The following is a 27,667-nucleotide window of genomic DNA, read 5'->3' as shown; positions in this document are numbered from 1 at the left end:
ATTCATACAGTGGCAATTTAAGTAATATGTTCATGGTATAATATGCTCATGGTACTGATGCTTTCAAATAATTAAAAACTAGACAATTGAGTCTACTTGTATAGGCGAAGAGATGGTCATTTCCCAACATCTTTTAGTCAACAAACAACTTTGAGAACTTAGTAAACATGCAATCTTACTGTAAGCAAAGTGACTGAAAAGATAAAAATGAAGCAGTTTAGTTCGTTTGACTATCATTTGATGATACTTATATGGTCTTTCATCCCATGGACAGAGAATCTGGCAGGCTACAGTCCATGGGGTTGCAAAGAGTCGGGACTGAACAACTAACGCACACATAGTTTTCCCGGTAGTTATGCATGGATGTGAGAGTTGGACCATAAAGAAGGCTGAGCACTGAAAAATTGATGCTTTCAAACTGTGGTGCTGGAAAAGATTCTTGAGAGTCCCTTGGACTGCAAGGACATCAAACCAGTCAATCCTAAAGGAAATCAACACTGAATATTCATTGGAAGGACTGATGCTGAAGCTGCAGCTCCAATACTTAGGCCATCTGATGTGAAGAGCCAAAACTCACTGGAAAAGACCTTGATGCTGGGAAAGGTGGAGGGCAGGAGAAGAGGCCAACAGAGGATGAGATGGTTGGATAGCATCATCGACACAATGGACATGGGTTTGAGCCAACTCTGAGAGATCTGAAGGACAGAGAAGCCTGGTGTGCTGCAGTCCCTGGGGACATAAAGAGTCAGACTACTGAGCAACTGAACAATTTTATCCTTAACAGGTTTGACAAGACCTAGCTTCTCAGGGAGCCTCGAGCCATTAGAGAATATGGATGGTCAGAGGGTGCGGCGCCTAAGGGTATCAGGAAAGCATTTCTGAAGCAAAACTCCCAAGTAGTACTTCGGACATGGCCGTCACAGATTTACTTGATTACTGCTGTTGGAAATGCCTACTGGGCTCTTCCCAGGTGGCCCTGGGGGTAAAGAACCTGCCTGTCAATGCAGGAGACAAGAGACACAGGTTTCATCCCTGAGTCAGGACGATTCCCTGGAGAAGGGCATGGCAATCCACTCCAGTATTCTTGCCTGGAGAATCCCATGGACCGAGGAGCCTGGCGGGCTACAGTCCACGGGATTGCGAAAAGTTGACAGGACTGAGCAACTAACGCAATAGGTAGTTTCCTGAGAAGGGAAAATTAACCCTCGATACCCACAAGTTTTCTTGGACAGCTAATAAGAGTTGGAGCTGGTGTCCACATACATGGGGTGCAATGGGATGCAATCTGGGTCTTAAGCAGGGTGGAGCTTTGGGTTGTTGAACTATAGAGCTTCCGGATCATCATGCGTTGACATGTCAGGTGCGAGAATGGAGTTTGTCCACCCTCCACCTTTCATCCCCACCCCACTCTCCTTTGCAAAGGTTGCTTGACGGCTTGCTGGTCCCTCCCCCATCTGTGATAATCCAGATGCCTCGTGAAGCTGATGGTCAAGCGCTGCTTTAGCTCTAGACTCTGCCTGTCTCCCACGCCCTCCACGCGTTCGGCGTGTTTCCCACCGCCTACCTACTCCACCTGCCACCCTGGCCGCCCTCCTGGCACGTCCTCTTTGGCACCGCGGCGGATCAACTCCACCCGCGCGATCGTCGGGGGTCGGAGTCAGCACAGCTCACTTTTTTCAGGGGCTTTCCTCAGGACACCTTGCCAGCAATCCCAGAAAGTCTATGGTATTCGGTTGTGTCCTATTTCTGGTTGTGTCTCAAAAAAAAAAGTTCGAGACACTATCTGCAAATTCAAACTACTACCTGCTCAGGATGGGAGCCTAAGGAGGCGACGTCAAACTTTGTCGTGGGGGGAAAGACAAGCGAATAGGCGCTCCTGTCGGCCTGTGCCCACCCACGGTCCCGGGGACAGGCGAGCTTTTCTGGCGCGGCCTGGCTGGCGGCGGCCGCACACTGGTCCGCCACCCAGGGAAGCCGCGGCCGCTTGGGCCGGTAGGGCCCGGCCACCCGCCCGCGCTCGGCAGGCGCGCGGAGCCGGAGCGCGCACGGGGCGGGCTGCGCGCGGGGCCGGGGAGCGCTCCCTCCGGGATCGCGGCTGCGCAGTCGGGCGGGAGCCGGGAAAAGGGGAGGAGGGTGGCGGAGCCGGAGTAAGGGGAGGGGGAGGAGCGGCCAAGGCGGAAGCCATGTTGGAGTTTCACCCCGAGCTAGGGGCTGCGAGCGTCCTCTGCTCCGTGTGGGTGTGACCCGGGATCGGCGCCGCGGCGGGCTGCGGGGGGCGGGGACGGTTAGGCCGGTGGTTGTCGTCCGCGGCGGCGGCCGTAGCGTGGAGCCGGGCAATTGTGACCACCGGGGGGAGCCGGGGGCCGGCCGCCGCTCCCACTCTCCGTGTGGCCCCCTGAGCGCCCCCCCTCCCCTGGCCGGGAGGGAGGCGGGGGGCACCCGGGGCCCGCCATGAACCCCGGCTTCGATCTGTCCCGCCGGAACCCGCAGGAGGACTTCGAGCTGATTCAGCGCATCGGCAGCGGCACCTACGGCGACGTCTACAAGGTGAGGGCGAGGGGCCGCGCGCCGCCGAGGCCGCGGGGCGCTGACCCGCCGCGGGGAGGGCGGGGGGCGCCGGCGAGCCGGGGCGCCGGAGTCCGCCCAGCCTGTCGGCGCCCGAGCGCTGTGGGGGAGGAGGCGCGGCGGGCGCCCAGGGCTCCGCGGCCGTGCAGCGAACAAAGGGCCAGACGGTTAACCCCGAGACCCCCGCGTCCTTACCTGGATCTGCCCCGGACGCGCGTTTCCCGGGAAGCGCTGACCGGCGGCGGCAGCTCTGCTCTTGACCTCGTTGAGAGGGTCTGCGCGTTTGTTGCTTTGGCAGGGGCAGTGCGACCAGCAGGACGGCAGGGGTTTGGCGTGTGTCAAACCTGCGTGCTCCGCACGGACCCGGGATGTTCCGCGCTGGGTGGGCATCTGCAGCCCACCAGGCCCGGCGATGGTCATTACTCTGGGCAGTCTCATCCACCTTTCTTTTCTTAGCATCCGCATACCAGTTTCTTTCAATTTTCCAAGTAATGACTTTCTTTTGTAAAAGAAATCTGGTTAGCATGACTCCTTTCTCCCTTTCTTTCGAAAGGGCAACTTTTTCTCCAACTCAAATTGGATTGTGATAGCTTATTAAACTTGTTTCTGTCAGTGACACATAGGATTCAACTCTCTTTTGTTTTTTTTTTAAGTGACTTGAACACTGGAACACTTTTTTTTTTTTAAGTGACTTGAACACTTAGGGGAGGTACTGGTTTGACAAGGTTAGAATTCAAAGTCCATTAGTAGCACAGCATTCCTGTTGTAGAGGGACCACTTCTAAATGTGGGAGATAAATCATGCTTCCTTGGCCAGCTCAACTCTTGGCCTCGCAGAGGCTGCCAAGAAGAGGACGCTCATGCCAAATGTGGCAGCAGTCTTGATTTGGTTGTGTATCTTCTTACTGGTAACTGAAGTGGAACTCCTCCTGGTTCACATAACACCTGAGGATGCGTAGAGAAACTTAAGTTTACTTTGGAAAGTTGAGTCTTCACTTTGTTTTGCCCACGTTTAAGTAGAAGATTTTTACTTTGACGTCACTTGTAATGCAAATGGTAACTTAGATATCCAGTACAATGCAGCCAGTATTCTGCAGGAGTCTTGTTTTGTGAATGAGTCGCTTTCCCTTCCCACTCATCTCACCACTTGTCTCCCTAGACAGCACGGGTGTCTTGTGTATGCCTACTGTGTATAAGGGTTTCCCAGGTGTCCTAGTGGTAAAGAATCTGCCAGCCTTTGGAGGGTTCAATCCCTGGGTGGGGGAGATCCCTGGAGTAGACAATGGCAACCTACTCCAGTATTTTTCCCTGGAGAATCTCATGAACAGAGGAACTTGGAGGCTATAGTCCATGGGGTCCCAAAGAGTTGGACACAACTGAAGAGACTTAGCAGGCTGGCACTGTATATAAGGTACTGTGTCTATGTAAGCACTTGGGTCGTAGCAGTAAAAGAGGGATAGTCTTCCCAAGTCTTACTTGTTTACATTTTTTGGACAAGAACAACAGTAAACAGCCATTTAAATAACTGTCTTATTGCAATTTCCTTTTGTGCTGCAGAGAAGAGAGGATTAGGATTAGGGCTAGTAGAGCATGTACCGGGGGGACCTCATTTCCTCAGGGGGAGTCAGAGGCAATGGGGAGAGGGGATTATGCCAGATAGAAGAAGCATGATCTGGGAAGGCTTGGAGGCCCCAGGGGCAGGGTGAGGATTTGAAAGAAGGCCTGTATGGCCTGAGTAAGAGAGATGACCCTAGATTGAGCAGGCCTCTTATTAGGTCCTCCGAGGAGGGACTTCTCCCTAGGACAATAAGGAGTCATTGCTGGATTTTAAGCAGAAGAGGGAATTTAGACTTGGATTTTTACAAGCTTTATCACTGCATTGTGGAGGGTGGAGATGGGGGACAGAGGTGAAGAGCAGTTAGGAAGCCACTGTAAGAATAACCATTATGTTAACTGTGTTTGGAATTTGTAGTGATTGTGAAAGTTGAAGTGAGTGAATCCAGGTAACTTAAGAGTTGGTTAAGGGAAGTCTTGTATTGAGATGAAAAGTTAACTGAAACTTTGCTAATGTGTCAGTCTTAGATGGCGGTGTGGACAGTAAGTTCTTTATCAGTTCTTTACAAGAATAATTGGCCATGTATTTACTGTGTTTAGAAAAAACAGCTGGTAGTTAAGCCACATGATTTAAAAAAAAAAGAAAATTCAGGCCTGTAATTTCCTCAGGACATCTAAGTGCAGTACAAGTATAAGTTGATTAATTTTGTCATCTGTTTAAAGTAATGATAATAGAAGTTAACATTTATAGAGTTACTTGCCAGGCACTGCTCTAAGACTTCATCCTGTATTAACTTACTTAATCCTTAAAACAACCCGTGGAAGTAGACTCTGCTATTAACTCCATTTTGCAGTAGAAGAAACTAAGGCACGGGGAAGTTGCAGTAACCTGTCAAAGATAGTAAGTGGCCAAGCCAGAATGTGAATCAGTTTGCTTTAGGGACTGCATTCTTAATTCTTAACTTAATACATGGGCAGATCATGTATTATCGAAGTGAAGACACAGAGGCATACAACTTAGTTCAGCATTTCGTTGCAGCTGCACTCTGAGTCAGAGAGGATCTTCAAGTAGTAGTTAGTATACCTAACTCCTGCTGTGCAGCCAGGCCTCACTGTTTTTGTAGAGTTTGCCAAGTGGACATCATATAATAGATGCTTGATCCCTGCCTGCCAGACTCTTCTAGTACCAGGGACCCAAAGCAGAGAAACTCTACGTGGTTTTTGGCATCACATCCCCAGTTTGCTGAACCCAAAGCTTAAACTGTTTGTATTTTTGTCTATACATAATCATGTTCATGCTATAAAGATAACAGATTTATTTTTGGTGTTTGTTTTGGTCTTTTGATTTTCCTTGTTTATGCAAATTGTGTTAATTAGAGAGGAGTGCATTAAAGGATTTTTTTTTCAAAAGTCAGTAGTTTGCTCCTTAATTTATCAGTGTTTCGGTGCTAAAAATGGAATGATCCAATTAAGTAAATAAGTTAGAGGCCTAATTATGTGCAGTCATTCTTAGAGGGTTGGTGTTTTAAGGGATTTTTGTTTTGAAAGCTATAGCCTATGCAGTGTAATAATATGCTTATTATATTTAAGGTGGTGTGTTTTGGTTATAAAGTATTGAGCTAGGATGTGGAAGCGGAGAAGGAAATGGCAACCCACTCCAGTATTCTTGCCTAGAGAATCCTGTGGACAGAGGAGCCTGGTGGCCTGCTGTCTATGGGGTCGCACAGAGTCGGACACGACTGAAGTGACTTAGCATGCATGCATGCACTGGAGAAGGAAATGGCAACCCACTCCAGTATTCTTGCCTGGAGAATCCCAGGGACAGAGGAGCCTGGTGGGCTGCCGTCTGTGGGGTCGCACAGAGTCGGACACGACTGAAGCGACTTAGCAGCAGCAGCAGGATGTGGAAGAGCTGGAATTTATTAGCTCTGTAGCCTTGTAAAATCATTTCGCCTCTCAGGGCTGTTTTGGTTTGAAGGTATTACTATCATCATGTGCCCTTCTGTTTGTAGTGTTAAATAACTTATGTCAGTCAACAGGTTTAAAAAATACAGATAATACATTTCCTTTGCACTATCTTGGGCTTCCCAGGTGATGCTGGTAGTAAAAAACCCGCCTACCAGTGCAAGTAGATGTAAGAGACACAGGTTTGATACCTGGGTCAGGAGGATCCCCTGGAGGAGGGCATGGCAACCTGCTCCAATATTCTTGCCTGGAGAATCCCATGGACAGAGGAGCCTGGCGGACTGCAGTCCATAGGGTCACACAGAGTCAGACACGACTGAAGCGACTTAGCATGCACTGCACTGTCTTAAAGTACATGAACATATAGTTTAAAAAGAACAGTCGTAATACTTTTAAATATCTTGTAACTCTGGGTTTTATCTGTCAGGTGAAGTATCTGTAGCAAGAGTTACCTAGGGACCTGTGAGTTGACAGCTAAAAGGGGCTCTTTGATTGAGCCTCAGGAGGCCCTTGAAATCCTCTGAAATTAATAGACTTAACATTGTATGTTTGTGTGTTTTTCTGGAGAGATGGCTTTTGGTATTATTATGTCTTCAAAGAGGTCCATGATCCTAAAAAAGAAAAGAATGGAGAGCTGTAGGTTTGTCATTTGAAAGTGATTTCTTGGAGAGGTTAGGTAGTTATATACCATATCACATTACCAACATTTGTTAACATTAATATGATTTCCACGTGCATTATGCTGTTTTTCTCAGGCAGTTTTCCTGTTTAATTTGTATTTTCCCTACCCTTAGAGACTTTGTGTGCAGATGTTTTTCTAGATTTACAGCTCGAGAGGATACTAAAGCTGGAGATAGGGTGACTTTGAAGCACCGGTTTTCATGTGTTCTAAGAGAGCATCTCGGTTCAGTGGCTTTAGCCTGGTCCCTGTGAACACTCCCAGGTGCCACCAGCTTGTGCCTTCTCCTGAGTTCTAGCTCCTTGTCTCCAGCTGACCTCTTTACAGACTACATCTTTCTCCAAAGGTGCTTCATAGCCCTGTTTTGTCAAATGCCACAGTATGTCCCCACTCATTTGGCTAAGTCTTGAAGCCTTGCAATCATCTGTGCCTTCAGACTGGACTTCATCAGTGTTTTCCAAAGTGTGACCAGGATGCTCCAAGGAAAGCAGGACTATGAGTTACACCAAAGACCAGGAAGTCCTACGGTTAACAAACCTGGTAAACAGTGGTTAACCCAACAAACTCCAAACTTACTTAACCACGGAATTCTTCTCTGTAATTCCGATTGCTTATCCTTAGAACTAGTGTCTTGTAAAACTTGCTTTGGAAATGTTGGTACTGATCTTATCTATGTGTGTTGGGAAGTCGTTCCCTCTGAAGCTGAGGCTGAGCTCCAGGGTAGCTTTCATGTGGTGATCTGTGTAAAGAGAGTCTCTGAAAGCTGAGGGGAGAAGAATTGAAGATGGGATAGTGAAATCAGGAGATTAATTTGTATGTTCAAGTGTTCAGTGGATTGTGCGTTAACTTGTTTGTAACTGCAGTCTTTCAGGCATTCCGGTTAATACCATCAGACACTCTCATTATAGTCGGGATTTGTAAGACGTTTTGTGGAAAACTCAGTTAAGACATGAAGACCTTTAGCATTTAGAAAAGAGCGGCTGAAAGAAAATAAAACATGAGTGTCTAGGGTTATGCCCTTTTTTTTCCTTTCATGGAGAACAATGTCAAGAGGGACCAGAGGAAGTAGTCTTAAACTTCAGAAAGATAGAGTGAGGTAAATTAAGGTTGAGTTTTCTCACTTCAGTACTTATTTGAGGTGGAAAGTGACAGTGGAACAGATTGTTGAATAATTTCTGTAGATACAGACAGGTTATCTGACTTTGTTAGGATCTGATTCCCTGAAGAGGTACTTACCTCCAGAACTCGAAAGTACATCTAATTGTTTTGTATTGAGAATGAATAGTTAGTCATTCTCTCATGAGAGTCCATTTAACATTTGTCCCACCTTGAATAGCTGTACTGTGAAAGGAAAGGTTCTAGGCACTGTGTGTGAAATAGTGAAAAGGATTAGACTTGGCACTTTATGTACAAGGACATAAAATGTGAGCCTGCTTTTAGCTGTCATAGTTTGAGATCAAAACTGTGTTGATTTCCCCTTTTCTAGCACATTAAATCTCTTACTGCAGAGAGATTGTCCTGACACTTCATAAACTGGACAACCAACCTCTTTATAGCACAGCATAGTGATTTAAGAGTAGTTTCTGGAGTCAGACTACCTGGTTTCACCACCCACTAGCCAATTACCTAATCCTTCTCTCTGTTCCTCAGTTTCCTCAGTTGTAAAATGGAGATGCATAAAAAAGTATTTGGGACAGTGTGTGTGTGTGCCTGTGCCTGTGTGTGTGCGTGTTGCTTAGTCATGGCCAACTCTTTGTGACTCCCATGGACTGTAGCCCACCAGGCTCCTCTGTCCATGGAGTTTTTCCAGGCAAGAACACTGGAGTTGCCATTTCCTCCTCCAGGGGATCATCCCAACCCAGGGATTGAACCTGGGTCTCCTGCAGGGCAAGTGGATTCTTTCAGTTCAGTTCAGTCGCTCAGTCATGTCCGACTCTTTGTGACCCCATGGACTGCAGCACGCCAGGTTTCCCTGTCCATCACCAACTCCCAGAGCTTACTCAAACTCATGTCCATTGAGCCGATGATGCCATCCAACTATCTCATCCTCTGTCATCCCCTTCTCCTCCCACCTTCAATCTTTCCCAGCATCAAGGTATTTTCCAGTGATTCGGTTCTTCCCATCAGGTGGCCAAAGTTTTGGAGTTTGAGCTTCAGAATCAGTCCTTCCAGTGAATATTCAGGACTGATTTTCTTTAGGATGGACTGGTCGGATCTCCTTGCAGCCCACGGGACTCTCAAGAGTCTTCTCCAACACCACAGTTCAAAAGCAGTTCTTTAGCTCTCAGCTTTCTTTATAGTCCAACTCTCACATCCATACATGACTACTGGAAAAACCATAGCTTTGACTAGACCGACCTTTGTTGGCAAAGTAATGTCTCTGCTTTTTAATATGCTGTCTAGGTTGGTCATAGCTTTTCTTCCAAGGAGCAAGCATCTTTTAATTTCATGGCTGCAGTCACCACCTGCAGAGATTTTGGAGCCCCCCAAAATAAAGTCTGCCACTGTTTCCGTTGTTTCCCCATCTATTTGCTATGAAGTGATGGGACCAGATGCCATGATCTTAGTTTTCTGAATGTTGAGTTTTAAGCCAACTTTTTCACTCTCCTCTTTCACTTTCACCAAGAGGTTCTTTAGTTCTTAGCTTTCTGCCACAAGGGTGGTGTCATCTGTGTATCTGAGGTTATTGATATTTCTCCTGGCAGTCTTGATTCTAGCTTGTGGTTCACCCAGCCAGGCATTTCACATGATGTACTCTGCATATAAGTTAAATAAGCAGGGTGACAATATACAGCCTTGACGTACTCCTTTCCCGGTGTGGAACCAGTCTGTTGTTCCATGTTCAGTTCTAACTAGAACCCCATGAACAGTATGAAAAGGTAGATCCTTTACCATCTGAGCTACCAGGGAAGTCCCAAATGGAGCTTCCAATACTGTCACCTGCTGCTGCTGCTAAGTCGCTTTAGTCGTGTCCGACTCTGTGCAACTCCATAGACGGCAGCCCACCAGGCTCCTCCGTCCATGGGATTTTCCAGGCAGGAGTACCGGAGTGGGGTGCCATTGCCTTCTCCGGTAGTGTCACCTAATACTCAGTAATTGTTCATTGTCAGTCATAATATTTATGATTGTAGATTGCTGTTGCTCCTGCTGCTGTCTTCCTGACCTACTCTGCTCCTCCTGCTGCTGCTTCAGTGGTTTTGCACTTGCTATTCCCCTCCCCCAATATCTGTATGGTTTGCTTCTTCATTTCCCTCAGGTGTCAGCTCAAATGTCACCTTTTAATGTGCCCGTTCCTTACGATCCTATAAAAAACAACTCCTCTGCACTTCCGTCTTTACCTGGAATGTGTCCAGATTTTGTAGGGCCTGAACTTTGTACAGTAATTTGGGTACCCTCAGTGAGAAAACAAATGCATTATAATAAAATGTTTGGTGTGACAGTGAGTATTTAGAGTTAGAAAAGGTGTCCCAGCGAATGCTGTAACCTCAGAGGCGGGGCCCTCTCTTCTGAGGGCTCCTTAGGCATTTAATCAGAGATGCTGGGTGGTGCTTCCTGATGCCACCCCACCCTGCCTCTCCTCCCCACCAGCAACACTCTCCTCGTCCCAGTAGCTCTCAGCACTCTTAGAGGCCCAGGAGAGTGAGGAGATCTGAACTTTTAAGTTTTATTAGCTTTATAAAAAATTCAGCTCTGCTTCTTGCTGCTGCTGCTGCTGCTAAGTCGCTTCAGTCGTGTCCGACTCTGTGCGACCCCATAGACGGCAGCCCACCAGGCTCCTCTGTCCCTGGGATTCTCCAGGCAAGAACACTGGAGTGGGTTGCCATTTCCTTCTCCAATGCATGCGTGCCTGCTAAGTCACTTCAGTTGTGTCCGACTCTGTGCGACCCCATGGACAGCAGCCCTCCGGGCTCCTCTGTCCATGGGATTCTCCAGGCCAGAATGCTGGAGTGAGTTGCCATTCCTTTCTCGCTCATTCAGCCTATAGGGATGTTTTGGTTGACACGTAAAGGAAATCTGGTCTCTGGCACATATTTTTTTGGAAAAGGAGGATATTTTTGAATAGCCTTTTCAGGTAATTGTGGGTATTTTCCTCTGATACTTCTCTACAACTTGACAATTAAAAATTAGTTTATAAAGTAGAATCCAAGACCTGCCGTTATGGTAAAACACTTAATTGTTGGTCTCTCTTGAATTTTAAACAGATCCTTTTTACCCGTGTATGATTTCTTTTTAACATCATGCATTGTCCACACAAAAATATGATTCATGACATTATCCAGACCTTCCCAAGGTTGCCACGTTTCATTACACAATACCACAAATCATCACTCATCTCATCAGAAAAGGCTTAAAGTATCGATGGTAGATACAAGTTTTCCAAGACTCAGGTTTCTATTTAAAAGTGCTCAATGCATCCCCTGCAACAAAATGTTGGTTTTTCATTGAACTGACAAATTCATTTCGTTCATGTTCAAGAAAATGTCAGATATGTAGACACGAATAATCACAGTTAGTCAGCTGGTCTCTGAAGTAAAAACAGTGTACTGTGGAAAAAGTGGCTAGTTCAGTTTTGCAGCGCAATCACCAGTGCTGTTCTTTGAGATGATAACCAGTGTACTTGGAATGTAGAGGTGTTTTATGCATTTAATCAAATAGAATATTAAAATAATAAGTGCTTAAGGGTGAAGATTTAATAAAATTAGTAATGTTGCTTCCACAAGGGCATTCTTAAGTGAAACTGGTTGGTTGGTTGGTTGGCTTTTTCCTGGTGAGTGCACGGCAGTGAAGACTACAGTTGACTGCTATACCTGGTGGGGCTGCTGCCTTGATTTGTGCTAAGGCACCAGCAGTTTGGGGCTTCCCCGGTGCCTCAGATGGCAAAGAATCCTCCTGCTATGCCTGGGTCAGGAATATCCTCTAGAAAAGGGAATGGCAACCCACTGCAGTATTCTTGCCTAGAGAATTCCATGGACAGAGGAGCCTGGCAGGCTGCAGTCTTTGGGGTCATCAAGAGTCGGACAAGACTGAACAACTAACACTTCACCAGCAGTTTTACCATCACTGCTTTTGTAGTGTTAGTACCAATGTCAGCACAGTGAAAGGGGGCCAGTAGCGTTTCAGTATTATTACGAAAATAGGTTTGACTTTTCCGACTCTCAGAAAGAGCTCCCAGGGACCTCCAGGGATTCACAGAACTGTACTAGAGGGTTATATAGAGATCTAAGAGGAAGGTCAACGGTAATGGGTCAGACAGGCAAACAGAAGTGAAGAACGGAAAGGAAGAACAGATGGATGAAAAGCATCTTGGAGAGAAATTTGACAGGGCTTTGTGGTGAAGTCCAGGGATGGAGAGAGACGATTCAGAGAAGACTTAATTTTAAGCCTCACTGAGGAGCATGTGGAGAAGGCAGTGGCACCCCACTCCAGTACTCTTGCCGGGAAAATCCTGTGGATGGAGGAGCCTGGCAGGCTGCCGTCCATGGAGTTGCTGGGAGTCGGACACAACTGAGCGACTTCACTTTCCCTTTTCACTTTCACGCATTGAGAAGGAAGTGGCAACCCACTCCAGTGTTCTTGCCTGGAGAATCCCAGGGACGGGGGAGCCTGGTGGGCTGCCGTCTATGGGGTCGCACAGAGTCGGACACAACTGAAGCGACTTGGCGGCGGCAGCAGCAGAGGAGCATGTAATAGGTGCTTTAAAATACTTGTTTAAATCAGCTAATGGGAGAATGGCATCAGTTACAGAGACAGTGAAGTTGAGAAGGGGAGCTCCGACAGTTTGAATACTCTATTAGAAAATAGGTATCTGTGAGGTTCCCCCCCCCCCTTATTTTCTGGCTGTGGTTACTCTATAAAGAAACAGGAATGATAAAGACTTCCCTTCATTTTTCTGTGCAGAATAACAATTGTTTAGCAGTGTCTTAGGACAAGTGAGGCTGATAAGGGCCAGAACCTTTCTCCCACCTTACTAAGGGATTAACAGGAGGAGATGCAAAATGTGCCCTACTCAAAAAAAATGCTGCAGATTTGGAGGATAATTGATATAAGGAATTAGTGAATTGAGCAGTAGAATATGAGCTAGATATTTTTATTCTGGCATAAATTTGAAAAGTTTTTTGTATTCTGATTATAATGTACATTTTTTAAAAGAAAAAATAATAAGAAAACTCTTAAGAAAATTAAAATGATAGATAAGCTTACTCCCAAGAGACGAATATTCTTAGTATTTTGATGTTTCTTTGTAGACAGATATTTTACAAAACTTGTATGCTGTTGCATATTTTTAAAATTCATTATGGCTTAATTAGAGTGAAATGCTTAGACCTTAAATTTTTCAGTTAGAGGAGTTTTGACATATAGTTCTGCAACCCACACATTTATTAAGGTAGATGGTTTCCTTAACCTCAGAAAATTCTCTTATGTCTCTTCTCAGTCATGCATCACTGCCTCCCTCAACCATTCCACTCCTGTTCTAAATTCTATCGCCATGAAAGCTCTTCTAGAAAGCTCTTCTAGAATGTGATATAAGCGAATCCCAAGTGGATTACCTTGGCACCTTTGACAAAAATCAGTTGACAGTACGTGTAGTATTCTGCACTTTGTCTTGTCCCATTGAGCTCAGTCTTGCTTGTGCATATGTGCATTCTCCAGGCAAGAATACTGGAGTGGGTTGCCATGCCCTACTCCTGGAGAATCTTCCCCACCCAGGGATCGAACCCAGGTCTCATGCATCTCCCGCATTGCGGGCGGATTCTTGACCCGTTGAGCCACCTGGGGGCTTACTATAGCTTTATAGAAAGTCTTGAAATCAAGTAGTGAGATCTTCCCAGGAGACGCTAGTGGTAAAGAACCCAGATGCCAGAGATGAAAGAGATGCATGTTGGATCCCTGGGTCCAGAAGATCCCCTGAAGGAGGGCATGGCAACCCACTCCAATATTCTTGCCTGGAGAATCCCGTGGACAGAGGAGCCTGGCGGGGTGCAGTCCATAAGGTTGCAAAGAGCCCGGACACGACTGAGAGACTTAGCATGCACTCACCGAGTGAGTCCTTCAACTTTATCCCTGCTTTTCAAAATTCTTCTATGTATTCTAGGTCCTTTATTTTTACCATGCAGATTTTAGAGTCAGCATTTCAATGATATGAAAAAGGCTTCTGAGATTTTAACTTTTTATTTTGAAGTGATTAAAAACTCACAGGGAGTGGGGGAAAAAAAGGACAAAGAGATCACATGGACCCAACCCCCAGCTTCCCCCAGTGTTGATATTTTTGCCCAACTATAGTGCGTTATCAAAACCAGGAAGATTGATTGACATAATGCAATTAATTGGACCTTAGTAAATTTCACCCCTTTTTGCATGCACTCATTTTTTCATATCTGTGTCCATAATTCTGTGACATTTTATCCCATATGTAACCTACTGGGATTTTATTGGGATTATGTGGAATCTGCAGTTCAGTTTGTGGAAAATTGAGATCTTAACAGTACTGAGCCCTGTGATCTGTTAATATGGTATCTCTCCCTTTATTTAGCTCTCCTTTAGCTTATTAATGTTTGCCTATTCTTCTTATTTATAAATTTCATCATTTGCTTTCTCTACTAATATAGTAAAAGATAGCTATTATGTAATATTTCTTCATAGTGGTACAGTATGTGTAATGTGAGCCACAGTTTCAGTTTTTATTAAAATCTTCACTATACTAGTGGTGTCTGACTTCCTTTGATTTAACCTTGAACATTTTTAGCCCTGAGCATATGGACTCTTATTAAAATTGGCAAAATGAAAACAGGGGAAATGAATTTAAAAAGCTGTCCACTTCAACTATATTATCTAAAGATTAAAACAAAGTCCTTAGAGCCTTATGTATGAGATGAATTGGTGCATATTTTGCAGAATTAATATTTTGTGCTTATTAAAGGAAAATAAAAGTTTACTTCATCCTTAAGAAAAAAACAACATTGTGTTCAATTGTTTAGAAAATCCTAAAGAATTCTTTCTGATCTGAGGAGCTTATAATCTGATTAAGGAAACAAATTATGACTAAAATGTATATGTGCTGCTGAAGTGAGCGCAAAATTATGCCTAAAATGGAACATCTAAGGAACATTTCTAAGGTGGTGTTTGAACAATTAAAAGAGCAATAACATGTTTTAAATACTATAGAAAATTCAATTTAAGGGAAAGGTGAGTTGGCATTAATTTAGTAAGGACTTCCAGGAAGAATGAATCTGACCTGGGAGTCAAAGAAATAATTAAGTTTTCATTTGTAGAGAGAAAACTTTTCATTTGTGAGTGAAGCCATTCCAAAGGAGTAGGTATGTATAAACATATGACTGTGGGACCTAAGTGAGCAAAGAGGTAATAGACATTCTGACTAAAGTGAGAGTTCATATTTTGAGATGTGATAGATAATGTTTCGGATATCCAAGATACAGACAAATAAATGCTCGGAAGATGTGCTACTCATTTGAACTACAGTATATTTTCCAAATTCGTTACGGGCCAGTCTTGTCTTTCTAACCTTCTTAGGTCACTATTGGATGAGTTTTATTTCCTCCTTTTTCCCTCTGTTGGGCTAAAAGTTATTTTTATACATTTTATTTTTATACTTCTGGTTTAAAATTTCAACATGAATGATAAGGTTAATGCATCTTTATTCTCTTCCTGGTCAGTACATGGATGAGGATGATTCAACTCAATTACCACCTTTCTGTTTCGTGTTGTCTGTTAGTTTGGTTCTACACTGCTTTTTTTTGTCTCCCAGATGAGTGTTTACTACCATTGCTTTATACATACAGTGCTATTTTACATTCAGCCATATGGTTTTCAATTTCTTTGCTCATTATTGTTTCTTGGCATCTTACTGTGTCACTCTGGCTTCAGTTTTCTTCTTCCTGTTTAGCATTATTTGGTAGATTATTATTCCTCCCTCCCCCTCTCCCTTCGACTGTGTAAAGGTTAAACTCAGTCTCTTTTTTTCAATAAATGTCTATTTTTGTCTTACCTTTTATAATGTAGTGTAGTGTAACTAAGTTAACAATTACTTTCTCTCAGAACTTTGAAGATATTCTGTTGTTGATGATAAGAAGTCTGTTGTCAATTTGTTTTTCCTTGTAGCTTGCTAACCAGTGTTTTCTTTCTAATTGATTTTAAGATTTTTTTCTTTGACTCTGGTGTTATACTGATGTTTCTAGATGTGGATTTAAATTAAAATATTTGTTTCATCAGTTCTGGAAAATCCTAAGATGGCATATTTTTGATGATTTTTTTTCCTATCATTTTTTTCTTTAGAGCTATTATATACTTTTCTTTCTATTTCATCATGTTGCATGACATGATGATTTTTCAGCTCTGTATTCTGTCTTATAGTATGGTTCATACCTTTAGTATCTTCGATTGTGTCTATGTCTCATCTGCTGTTCAGAATTTCTGTTGCCTTTAAAAAAAATTATTTGAACTCACAGGAAAATTAGAAGAATAATACAAAAAACTCTCATATACCCTTATCCAGATTCACCAACGGTTAGCACTTGGCCACATTTGCATTGCCATTTTTTTTTCCTCTCTCTCTCTCTATATATATGTATATATATGTATGCACACATATTATTGGGTTGGCCAAAAAAGAAGTTCATTTGGGTTCTTCCATAGCATCCTAAGCAAATACCTGAACGAACATTTTGGCTCACCCAGTATTTTTCTGTGAACCATTTGAGAGTAAATTACAAGCATCACGCTCCTTTACGTATATACAACTCACATTATTTCTCAAATATTTTCACTTAAACCACAAAGTCAGACTTTTAATATAATACTACTGTCTGATCTGTAGGCCTTATTCAGATTTCTACAGTAGTCTTAATAATGTCCATAACAGCATTTTGCCTGCTAGTTTAGAAACTGCTTTTAGTTTTCAAGACTTTCCAGTCTCTCTTTATCTAGAATAGTTTTTCAGCCTTTTTTTGTTTTCCTAGACACTGATATTTCTGAAGAGTATTTGTCATTTATTTTGTAGAATGTCCTTCATTTTTGGAGTGTCTGGTGTTTCCTTTTGGTTAAATTCAGGTTACACATTTTGGGCAGAAAAGTGTGTAAGTGATGATGTGTACTCAGTGAATCATATCAGGAAGCACGTGATGTTGATTTGTCCCTTTATTAATGTTAGTTTTGATCACTTGATTAACAAGGGTCTGCCAGATTTCACTGCTACAAAGTTAACTATTTTTTTCTTTTTGTAGTTAATAAGTAATTTGTGGGGAGATACTGTGAGACTGTATAATACCTCCTTTTTCATCTAACTTACACCCATTAGTTTTAGCTTCCATTGATGATTCTTACTTGAATTATTAGTACGATGGTTGCAAAATACTGGTGCTCTGGCTCCATTACTTTCTTCTGTATTTATTGGTTGACGCTCTGCTGTGATGAAGAGCTTTCGCTCTGCTTAGTCTCTTAGTTGTGCCCGACTCTCTGCAACTCCATGGACTGTGGCCCGCCAGGCTCCTCTGTCCCTTTGCTTCTCCATTTATTTATTTTTGGACTTAAAGATTCTTATTTATTGAGTTCTAATTAATCACTATCACTTACTTTGATGGTCAAACTATTTAAGCCTTGGTTATTTAGATTCTGTCTTAGTCAGCTCCAGCTGCAAAAACAAAATACCCTAGACTGGATGGCTTAAACAACAGAGATTTACTTTGTCACGGTTCTGAAGACTAGAAGTCTGGGTCAAGGTGTGCCAGCGCGGTGGTTTCTGGTGAGGGCTGCGTTCTTGGCTGTCTTACTGTGCGCTTACATGGCAGAGAGGAGGTGAAGCTCGCTTGTGTCTCTTCTTTAAGGGCACTGGTGCCGTGTGAGGGCCGCAGCCTCATTACCTCATCTAAACCTAATTATCTGCCCAAGGCCCTGTCTCCAGACACCATCACATGGAGATTAGGGTTCCATATGAACTGGGGGGAGGTGGGGGACACAGTTCAGTCCAGAGCAGATTCAGTTGCTTTAATATTTCGAGAAGCTCTGTTTTATTATTTTTTTCAAGTCTGTAAATTCTTTTTTGCATAGTTTCTTGTTCTTAGGGTTTTAACCCCTTCCTATCTTAACATACTAACATTTCTTTTTCAGATTACTGTCCTGTCTTTTCAAATTTGGGGTGGGGGTGATGTTGAGCTTTCTGTGTGTTGGTTTGTTGTGTTTGTTGATTCTCCCTTGTGGTGGATTTTTATTTTAATTTTTAATTCATCTGAAATTTCTGTGAGAATCTTTTGTGGCTCAAGTTATATGGGAATGTCCTTCCAAAATAGTTTTGCTTTCACTCCTGCTGGGAACCTCATGAGTCTCATTGGTCTGGAACTAACCTTTATGTTAAATGCTCAGTTTGGAATTTCTCATACTTTATGTGTAATGCAGCTTTGAACCCCAGACCCAAATGAGTAGCAGGCTCTTGGTTTTGAATTCTGAAGGGGCTTTTTTCTTTCCTCCCTGCTATAAACATCTGTGGACAGAGATTTTTGTGTGGACATAACTTTTCAACTCTTTTGGGCAAATACCAAGGAGTGTAATTGCTGAATTGTGTGGTGAGACTATGTTTAGCTTTGTGGAAAGACTGCCAAACTTGCTTGCAGAGCGACTGTACCATTCTGTACTCCAAGCAGCAGTGAGTCCTGTTCCTGTTGCTTCACAGCCTCGCCAGCATTTGGTGGTGTCTGTTTTTTGGATTTTGGCTATCTTCATAGGTCTGTAATGTCGTTATCTTGTTTAATTTGCAGTTCCCTGGGACACTGATCATCTTTTCATGTGCTTGTTTGTCATCTGTATATCTTGTTTGGTGAGGTGTCTGTTCAGGTCTTTTTGTCTTTTTAAAAATTGGATTGTTTGCCTTCTAACAGTTTTAAGAGCTCTTTGTGTATTGTGGGTACAAGCCCTATATCAGATATATGTATTGCAGTTATTTTCTCCCGTCTGTGGCTTGTCTTTTCATTTCTTAACAGTGTCTTTAGCAGAGCAGAAGTTTTTAATTTAGTGAAGTCCCGCTTACTGATTATTTCATTGATCATGCCTTTGGTGTTATTTAAAAACCCATTGCCAAACCCAGACCATGGTCGCCTAGATTTTCTCTTCCAGAACTTCTTTAGTTTTGCATTTGACATTTAGGTCTATGATCTATTTGAAATAGTTAATTTTTGTGAGAGATGTTAAGATTTGTGTCTAGATTTTTTTTTTTTTTTTTTTTGGGCATGTGTATGTCAGGTTGTTTGAATACCCTTTGTTAAAAAGATCATCCTTTTTCCATCTAATTACCGTTATTCCTTTGACAGAGGTGACTTGACTGTATCTGTATGGGTCTATTTTGGGGTTCTTGTATTAGCTTACCAGGGATGTCAAAATAGAGTATCATAGACTGGATGGCTTAAACAACAGAAACTTATTTTCTTGGAGTTCCTACTAGCTCTGGAGGCTAGAAGTTCTGAGATCAAGGATTTTTAGCAGAGTTAGTTTCTTCTAAGACCTTTCTCCTTGTTTTATATAAATGACTGTCTTCTCCTGGTGTCTTTATGTGGTCTTCCCTCTGTAACTGTCTGTGTTCACACAGGAGTAGTTTGAGATTATTAAAGAAGAGTGGTATCCAGTACTTTGGAGTTAGATATAGCATAGAACAGGGTTTCCCAGGTGGCGCTAGTGGTAAAGAGCCTGCCTGCCAGTGCAGGAGACATAAGAGAGACAGGTTCGATCCCTGGGTCGGGAAGATCCCCTGGAGGAGGGCATGGCAACCCACTCCAGTATTCTTGTCTAGAGAATCCTGTGGACAGAGGAGCCTGGTGAGCTGCTGTCCATAGTGTTGCAAAGAGTCAGACATGACTGAAGCGACTTAGCATGCACCGCACACGTAACATACAACTAGGGGAAGTAAGGACTGGGAGTTCACTGGATCCAGTTAGGAGAATGTAGGAGTTGTTTTCTGGAGTGCTTAGAATGGTTGGCAAAATATCCTGTTTACAAGTGATTCAGAAAATAAGAGAAGATGGTGACATCTTTTGTAGTCTTGTTGAGGAGTTTGATCCTGTTACTTCCTCCTAATGCCATATCGTTTATATCCTTCTCTAAGTGTTTTCCCTAAGGGTACTTACTGAGCATCTCTACTGAACTCTGTACCATGGCTGATACAGAAGATGTGAGTCCTCTTCTCAGGGAGGTGGCAGGGTAGATATGGGCATGTGAGTGTGTGCACGCTCAGTCGTGTCAAACTCTTTGTGACCCCATGGACCGAAGCCTGCCTGGCCCCTCTGTCCATGGGATTTTCCAGGCAAGAGTACTGGAGTGGTTTACCGTTTCCTACTCCAGGGTATGGATGTACTATGTAATTTCATTCCAGCATTAACATGGAGCATTTTTTTTAATTTATTGAATTATGTGATTCTTGATAGACTTAACAGAAGATTAGAAAACGGTTGTAACTTTCTAGAAGAAACAGAATGAAAGTTGGTCTCTAAAATGTACTTTAGATTTAATAGGTGATGTGAAACAACATTGAAGTTGAAATGAATATTGGAAAATGGAAGACCAGATTGAGGGTGGGGGGTAAGCAAGAAGGGGTCATGCAGGAAATAGGTCAAATTGCTTCAAACAAGAATAATGGAGAATATTGGATATTAATGAGAGCAGTAATTATAATAATAGCAAACAGCATTTATGGAGTACTCACTAAGTCCTAGCCATGGTTCTGTGCAAACAGTCCAAGAATGAATGATAATAATGTGAATTAGATTAATGACATGGGGAGTTTGGGGCATAGGTAGCCTAAAGAGATGGGAAACTTGAATAAAGCAAGCTGTATAATTGGAGTTTGGACAGATCGATTGAGATAATCAATTTAAGTGGAAAGATGTTGTGTCATCTCCTTCCCCTTCCCCACAAGTGGCAGACTAGTAGAACTGAAGGGACCAGGGGGGAGATGTGGTAAAGAAAGAAAAAGTGAATGTGACAATGAGATTTCTTCAGTTATGGGAGCCAAGAGAAGAGACATCTTTTGCTTAGAGGTTTCAAATGAAGAAGAGTCCTCATCTAACTTCCTCCTCACTTTTAAAAATGTTCAAAGGATTCAAGATTCATGGTTTCAGTCTTTATTTTGAGGTGTCACATTTGAGTGAGTGAGTGAAATATGCCATGAAAGACCTGTGCCATAATATACATGTATGTGAAAGTTGTGGTATTTAAGGAAAGGTTTGGTATTACAAGTTCCTGAATATGTTCTAGTTGAAACATCTAAGACTAATGGAAAGATCGTGAGAAATGACCCACCATTGTTGTAATCAAAGGTTTCTTTCGACACCTGTGCATCCTTAAAATCCTTTTTTGGATTCCTGTTTTCCTTCCAGGACCTCAGGAGCTGGTGGCTTATGATCTCCCAGTGTCCCTACACGGGAGGCTTCACACCGCTCTCCCACCACAACATCCGTAAGGTGACAGAGGCCATGAAAGGTGGAGAACATTGAGGGTGCCAGTGATAGGAAGCTCAGGTGGACTGTCCCCATCCCTGCTCCTCCACCTTTCCTCTCCTTAATGAAAACTCAAACCCCAGACCTTTAAAGAGGGTTGAATAGAGACTATAAAGCCTTACAGAAACAGGCCACACATAGAGCTATGTTTACTTTTTGTATGCCTTTCAGCTTGAACAGTCATAGGTCAATCAGTCATTGTCATTCTTATTTCATAATTATTATGTTGACATTTTTCTTTGGGGGTCTCATGTTTCTAATTAGTGCTTTGATGTTCATCTGCTTCACTACTGGAGTCTGCTAATCGCATATGATGTTTTAATTTGGAATGTTGAGGTTTTTTTGCTGTTTTTTTCTAAAGTAAACTGTGGTTACATGAGGCTTAACAGACTTTTTTCTTTCAAAAAACCAAAATTGAAGGTTACTGTTAATTACTGGGCAGAGTTGCTATTTTTACAGTAGGTTCATATTGAGATTTCCTTGGCTGTTTCTATCATTTTATAGTATTTGGATTAAATTTTAAAGAACATTTCTATAATAACATAACCTGTGTTGTTTTATAATAAGTGATCACATAAAAGGTATGAAATTTAAATCTGTTTTATAAGACTTTAGACAAAGTATTCTAAAAATATAATTTAACTTATTTTGGTGGGTTTTAGAAAACTCTGGAAACCAAACTTATTTTATATGGCAGCAAAAAGGTCTAGTTTTTTTTTAGCAGCATTGTTTGTAAAAGTTATTAATTTACCTGATATGATCAGCTGTTTTAGGAGATAAATACCTTTCTGTTTATCTGGACAAGGCTTAAACTCACCTTTTTACACTCGTACCATTTTTAAAATTTAGTTTATCTTTTAATTCTTTGGGCTTAATTGATATATTTTTTTAAACTTATTTTAGAATTTTTTAGATTTTAAAAAGTTACAAAAATAGTAGAGAGTTTCTGTAAACTCCTCACCCATTTTCCCCTTTTGTTAACATCTCACACGACCATGGTACATTTGTCACAACTATAAGAACCAACTTTGGTTCATCACTGTTAACTGAACGTTACCTCTTATTTGAATTTCACTGGCTTTCCCCTAACTTCTCTTCTGTACCAGGCTCCGTTTCAGGATGCCACCTTACATTTTGTCATTGTGTTTCCCAGACTTTGTTTGTTTGTGATGACCTTTACAGTTTTGAGGAGTGCTGATCAGGTATTTTGTAGTGTGTGTCTCTATTTAGTTGTATCTAATGATTTTCTCATGGTTAGACTGGAGCATGAATTATTGGGGAGGATGAAGTACCCATGCTATTAATTTGACTTATCACTGGTGATGTTAACCTTGATCACCTGGCCTTGGTGATGTTTTCCAGGTTTCTTCATTGTAAGTCACTGTTCCCACCTTACCGTGTTGTGCTGTCTGAAAGCGAATCATTAAACATAGCCCCACACTTAGAGGGTGACTAGTTAAGCCTCATCTTTGTGAGAGAGGGAGTAGCTACGTAAACTACTTGGAGCTTTTCTGTATGGAGATTTGTATCTTTGCCCCTCAGTTATTTTATATATCAGTATGGATTTATCAGTACTTATTTTATATTGTGGATTATAATCCAATACTCAGGTTGCTCACCTTGTTCCAGCATGGTCATTGGGAGCTCTCTCGGGTTGTCTCCTGTGTCCCTTTGATGTGTCCCTATCATTTTGTTTTTAATACTTTCTTACTCCTGGCAATATAAAATGCTTCAGGCTCATCATGTATATTCCCTGCCCCAACCTTATGATCAGGCATTTCTTCAAGGACCCCAGATTCCTTATGTTGAAGAGTACTGTGAGAAACCAAGATCTGGGTTATGGGAGTACTGGTTCTTACTGGTGTATCACTTCTTCTAGGCCTTTTTCTAGATGGATCTAGGAGATATACATTTATATATGCATGTATACATATACTTATGTATATAAATAAACCTAGGAGAGATATATGTATATAATATATATTGTTAATGTATAAAATACTTATATAAATCTAAGTATATAGTATATAAGTATATAAAATATATTGTTAACATATAAAGTATTTATTGTATAATATATATGTTATATATAAATACATATATCACTGGTTCATATAGTTTTTTTGTATCTATATAACTATTCTTTTAAGCTAACTGTGGTAGTATACTGATGTCTTTGAATCTAATCCAGTCCCCCATGGTTCATTCTAGACTTCCCCATTGCATATCTGTAGCTTTCTCTAATAGTAAGAAACCTGGCTCACTCCCACCATCTGCCATCCGTTTATATCCTTGTTGAATTTTTGTATATCTGTACAGTTTTTTAGGAATTGCTACAACTCTGTTTTACAAGTTTTCAAACCAAACTATTCTCATACTTCAAGTTGCTCATTTGCGTTTTGAAGTAATAATAATTATATATAATGTGCTAAGCGTTTTTCTGTAAGCTTTGACCCCTAGAAATCTGTTTTAATCTTAATCCATTCTATGATGTAGGATCTCCATCTCTGTTTTACAGATGAGAGTATAGGGGCACAGCGATTGGCTCGAGGGTTCCCAGCTAGCAGCAACTGAACCCAGTCTGCCTGTGGAGTCCGTGCACTCAGCTACACTGCCAAAATTAGGTGTGTGGAAGCACAGAGCTATGCATCTGTTGTGTTGGTGTCTACATTTTAAAAAATAATTTTTTTTTTTTTTTTTTTTTTTTGCCAAGGAAGGAAGTTTGGAAGTGATTCGGTGATATGAGAAAAGCCCCCAGTGTATCTCCCTGGTCATGAGAAGGGACAGTGATAAGAAATGAGTAATTTCCTTAAAAAAGCAACTATGCAGTGGAACTGTATACTTACTAAAGGAGAGGGTATGTTATCTTCTGGTTAGTTAAGATTGAGCTTGTGAGAAAAGTAGTTTATGCTTTTGAAAATGTTCTGGCATAAAACATGGACAGCTCCCCCTTCTCCGCCCCAAACCTTCCACCACTGTTGCCAGAATATTATTTTTTCCTTCTGATAGAAGCATGTGGTTCTCACCCTCTTCAAATATGTTCCTTGCACAGAGGGGAAAGGAGTGGGTCAGAACTGCAGTTAGCAAAGCTGGGTTAGCTGGCTGCTGATCAAGTCAGGAACCCAATCATTTGCAGGGATTTCTTGATTTAACAGGCCAGAAAGATCAAATCTATTCTGTTTCACCAGAGCCTGTTTAGCTTTTGGTTTCATTGGTCAGCTTATATAGAAAAGCTTAGTTATTCTGGAACTTTTTTTTCAGACACTGCCATCCCCCTGCTCTTTCTCCCAACCCCAGCATTTGACTTAAATTTTTTTAACAGGCTTATTGACATAAAATTCACGTACCATAAAACTCACCCATTAAAAGTGTACAATTCAGTGAGTTAACCATCTGACTTAAATTTGAGTCTTAAAATAAGAAGATAGAGATGGAATTTATTTTCCCAAACTTACGTATTTTATATAATTTGTTATTATATTAACTGCTGCTCAGGGACACCAAAGGTGACTATTAATGCCTAACTTTGTTAATTTATAAGGATTGGCGAGACATAAAAGCCATTAGAAATTATCAAAACGTGGCTTAGTTTGTTTATTCCTCTTTGAATAACATACAAAATTGGCTTATTTTCACCATAATTCCATTTTCCTTTCTTCTTTTTTTGGCTGTCTCCTTTTCTCCCACTCAGTTTTAAAGGGCATTCAGTCCTCTAAACGTGTTTCAGCTAAGTCATAATTAAGCTGAAGCTACGTTCTGTTTATTACTTGTCTACCAGTAGATGCAAAGGGAAGAGATCTTTTTTGTACACTGAAAATTCCCATTTATTTAGTGTGGAACATATTAAATTTCTCCCATTGCTTAAGCAGAGTCAGATCAATTCTCATAGAAAATCTGAAGGCAACTTTAATCATTGATTCTGGTGTTTATGCAGGTAGACAGCATATTTTTAGCCATACATTTGGAACTGTTTATGAACCTTATCTTTTGAAAAAGCACCTTACTTCCTAGAAGAAATTTGGACTTTGCAAGTGCAGGCTGTCATTTCACAGAAAAGAGAACCTGGCTGTGAACCATACCCAAGTTGTGGGCTGCTGCCCCGGGCTCAGAATTGCTTATAACCTCTTGAAGTTCATAGTTCTTCCCGAAATTGTTGGTGACAGTAGTTAGGATTCTTTATGGATTTGGTGGTTTTATTTTGAATAAATGAACTACCGTCTATGTAATGAATTACCGTTGACATAATATTTGGTTTTCATACAACATTCAGAGTATTAGATTGGTGCATACTCTTGGATTGAGGCTCAGGAGGCAGAGTGGGAAATAGAGATATGCAAGCAGGTGGCCCTGGAGGTGGGATGTGGAGCATTTTCTCAAAAGCGTTACCAACACATTTTCTTAAGAACACATTCTTCTGAAAAGCTTTCCTGATGATATTGTAATTTGGAAATTACTATTTGCCTCCCATTTCCCACAGAATGATATCTAAAAACTATTTAGTAGAAGATTTTACTGTCAAATTCTGAAATTCCTATGCATAGGGATTTGGCAGTAAGATATGAACTTTCAGAGCAGGAATTTTTCTTCCTGCCTCTGGGTACCACTAGTGTTTAGAGAAGAGGTATTCAGTGCTTCTCTTTGCTTCTTGCTTTTGGCTTTCGCTGGAAAGGTTGAGGGTATGTTTCTAGCTTCCAGACTTGGCTGTTTCTATGAAGATAACAACATGTTGCTTATTGTAAAAGTATCAAGGCAGAAGGGAACAAAATCATATTTAACTGTGCCAGGATGTTTTAATGCTGGCCATAATCATGTTGTTTGGCTTGCAGATACTCCTTGAGCTACGCTTCTTCTGGGGTCACTTTGGGAAAAATGTGATGGGAAAATCAGGATAATTGTGTATGTCGTTAATGTGAAGATGCAGAAACTGATACAGGGGAAAGGAATGATGTGCTTTGGGACTGTGTCAGAATCTTCTACGTGTTCTCTCGGAAGCAGGAGATTAAAGTCCCCATGAGTGGCAAAGTGATCCAAAGCTGTACTTCCCCTAGAGCTGCTTAGTCAGCGTGTGTGTGGTGAAGGTTGGACCTCTTACTCCAAGAACTCTCGGAAAGACAGTCTTGAGCAGACTTCTTTGCCTGGTGGCACAGTGTGCCTGACTCTACCTGATCTTGCCTTTCTTATGACTTTGTACTGTCTTCTCTTTAGTCCCTGTTCCTAACACCTGAACTTCTACCAGGTTTGCTGTTCCACATAACGGCAAAGTGGATTCTTGCAGTTGTGATCTCAATCGTTGTAGTTACTGGCTGTGACCCATTTTTGACTGTTAGTGTTTGGTTTCACAAATTTTGTGATTGTGCTTGTTTTTGTCACCAATACCAGTATCTGGTATACCTTGGACCGCAAGGAGATCAAACCAGGCAGTCCTAAAGGAAATCAACCCTGAGTATTCATTGGAAGGACTGTTGCTGAAGGTGAAGATCCAATACTTTGGCCACCTGAGGTGAAGAGTTGACTCATTGGAAAAGACCCTGATGCTGAGAAAGATTGAGGGCAAGAGGAGAAGGCGGTGACAGAGAACGAGATGGTTGGGTGGCATCACTGACTCAATGGACATGAGTTTGAGCAAACTCCAGAAGATATTGGAGGACAGAGGAGCCTGGTGTGCTGCAGTCCATGGAGTCACACAAAGTCGGACACGACTTAGCAGCTGAACTACAGGACAGTCAAGTAGATACTACTTGGTCAGATGGCCAAATAGTTATGAAGTTAGTCTCTTGAACTGGAAAGCTGGATTTGAATTAAGCTCTCCTAGTTTTTTAGCTTTGTGACCTTCAACAATTTATCTTCTCTGTACCTTGCTTTCATTTGTTAGATGAAAATGATGAAATAGGTTATTGTGCGGTTTAAATAAAGCCTTTAGGTCTTAGTATATTACCTTTTACTTACTAAGTACTCCATAAATGTTAACTATTTTTGTAATAGTATTTGTTCCTGTTACTATGTAAATTTCAGCCTATATTCATGGCTCAGTTTAGGAAAGCCCTTAGTAATTCCAGGGTTTTGTTGGTTTGTTTTTATTTTAGCATTAGCCTGTCTCAGTCATACTCTCTGTCACATCTCCCAGGTTTTGCTTGCTTTCTTTTCCTCCTACATAGCACTGTTCAATCTGTTGCCTGTTTGTTTGTTTCCCACAACTGGAATGTAAGCTTTGTGGAATCGGGGAGCTTCTGTGTCCTATATTTTGTTATACCTCCAACTTTTAGCACAGTCCCTGGAACAAGTTGAAGCTCAGTAAGTATTTTGGAGGAAGACATTAATTGCCACAGTGAACTGTTCAGTGTATAGCTGCAGGAATTGTGGATGTCTCTCTTCTTTCTTAAGCCGTTTTGTCATTTTTTTCCAGGTCCCTGACC

At 41.9% G+C, this 27,667-nt stretch overlaps 1 protein-coding gene across 8 annotated transcripts in view; it reads left to right on the top strand.

Moving 5' to 3' along the window:
* The first annotated feature begins 2,151 nt into the window (after positions 1–2,151).
* The window catches only part of MAP4K3 (mitogen-activated protein kinase kinase kinase kinase 3), a 175,929-nt gene continuing 150,413 nt past the window's right edge, over positions 2,152–27,667 (top strand). For 4 of the 8 annotated variants that reach the window (XM_070477168.1, XM_070477190.1, XM_070477178.1 and 1 more), the window contains exon 1: positions 2,153–2,547. In XM_070477168.1, the coding sequence (XP_070333269.1) occupies positions 2,452–2,547 (96 nt within the window). In that variant the 5' untranslated portion in view covers positions 2,153–2,451. Of the gene's footprint in view, positions 2,548–27,667 lie in introns of all 8 variants that reach the window. The other 4 variants (XM_070477201.1, XM_070477194.1, XM_070477183.1 and 1 more) reach the window with 2 other exon arrangements.

Source organism: Odocoileus virginianus, chromosome 2, assembly GCF_023699985.2.
Source record: "Odocoileus virginianus isolate 20LAN1187 ecotype Illinois chromosome 2, Ovbor_1.2, whole genome shotgun sequence".
Lineage (NCBI taxonomy): Eukaryota > Metazoa > Chordata > Mammalia > Artiodactyla > Cervidae > Odocoileus > Odocoileus virginianus.
Note: the sequence above shows the minus strand (reverse complement) of the source record. Positions and strands in the feature narration are given on the sequence as shown.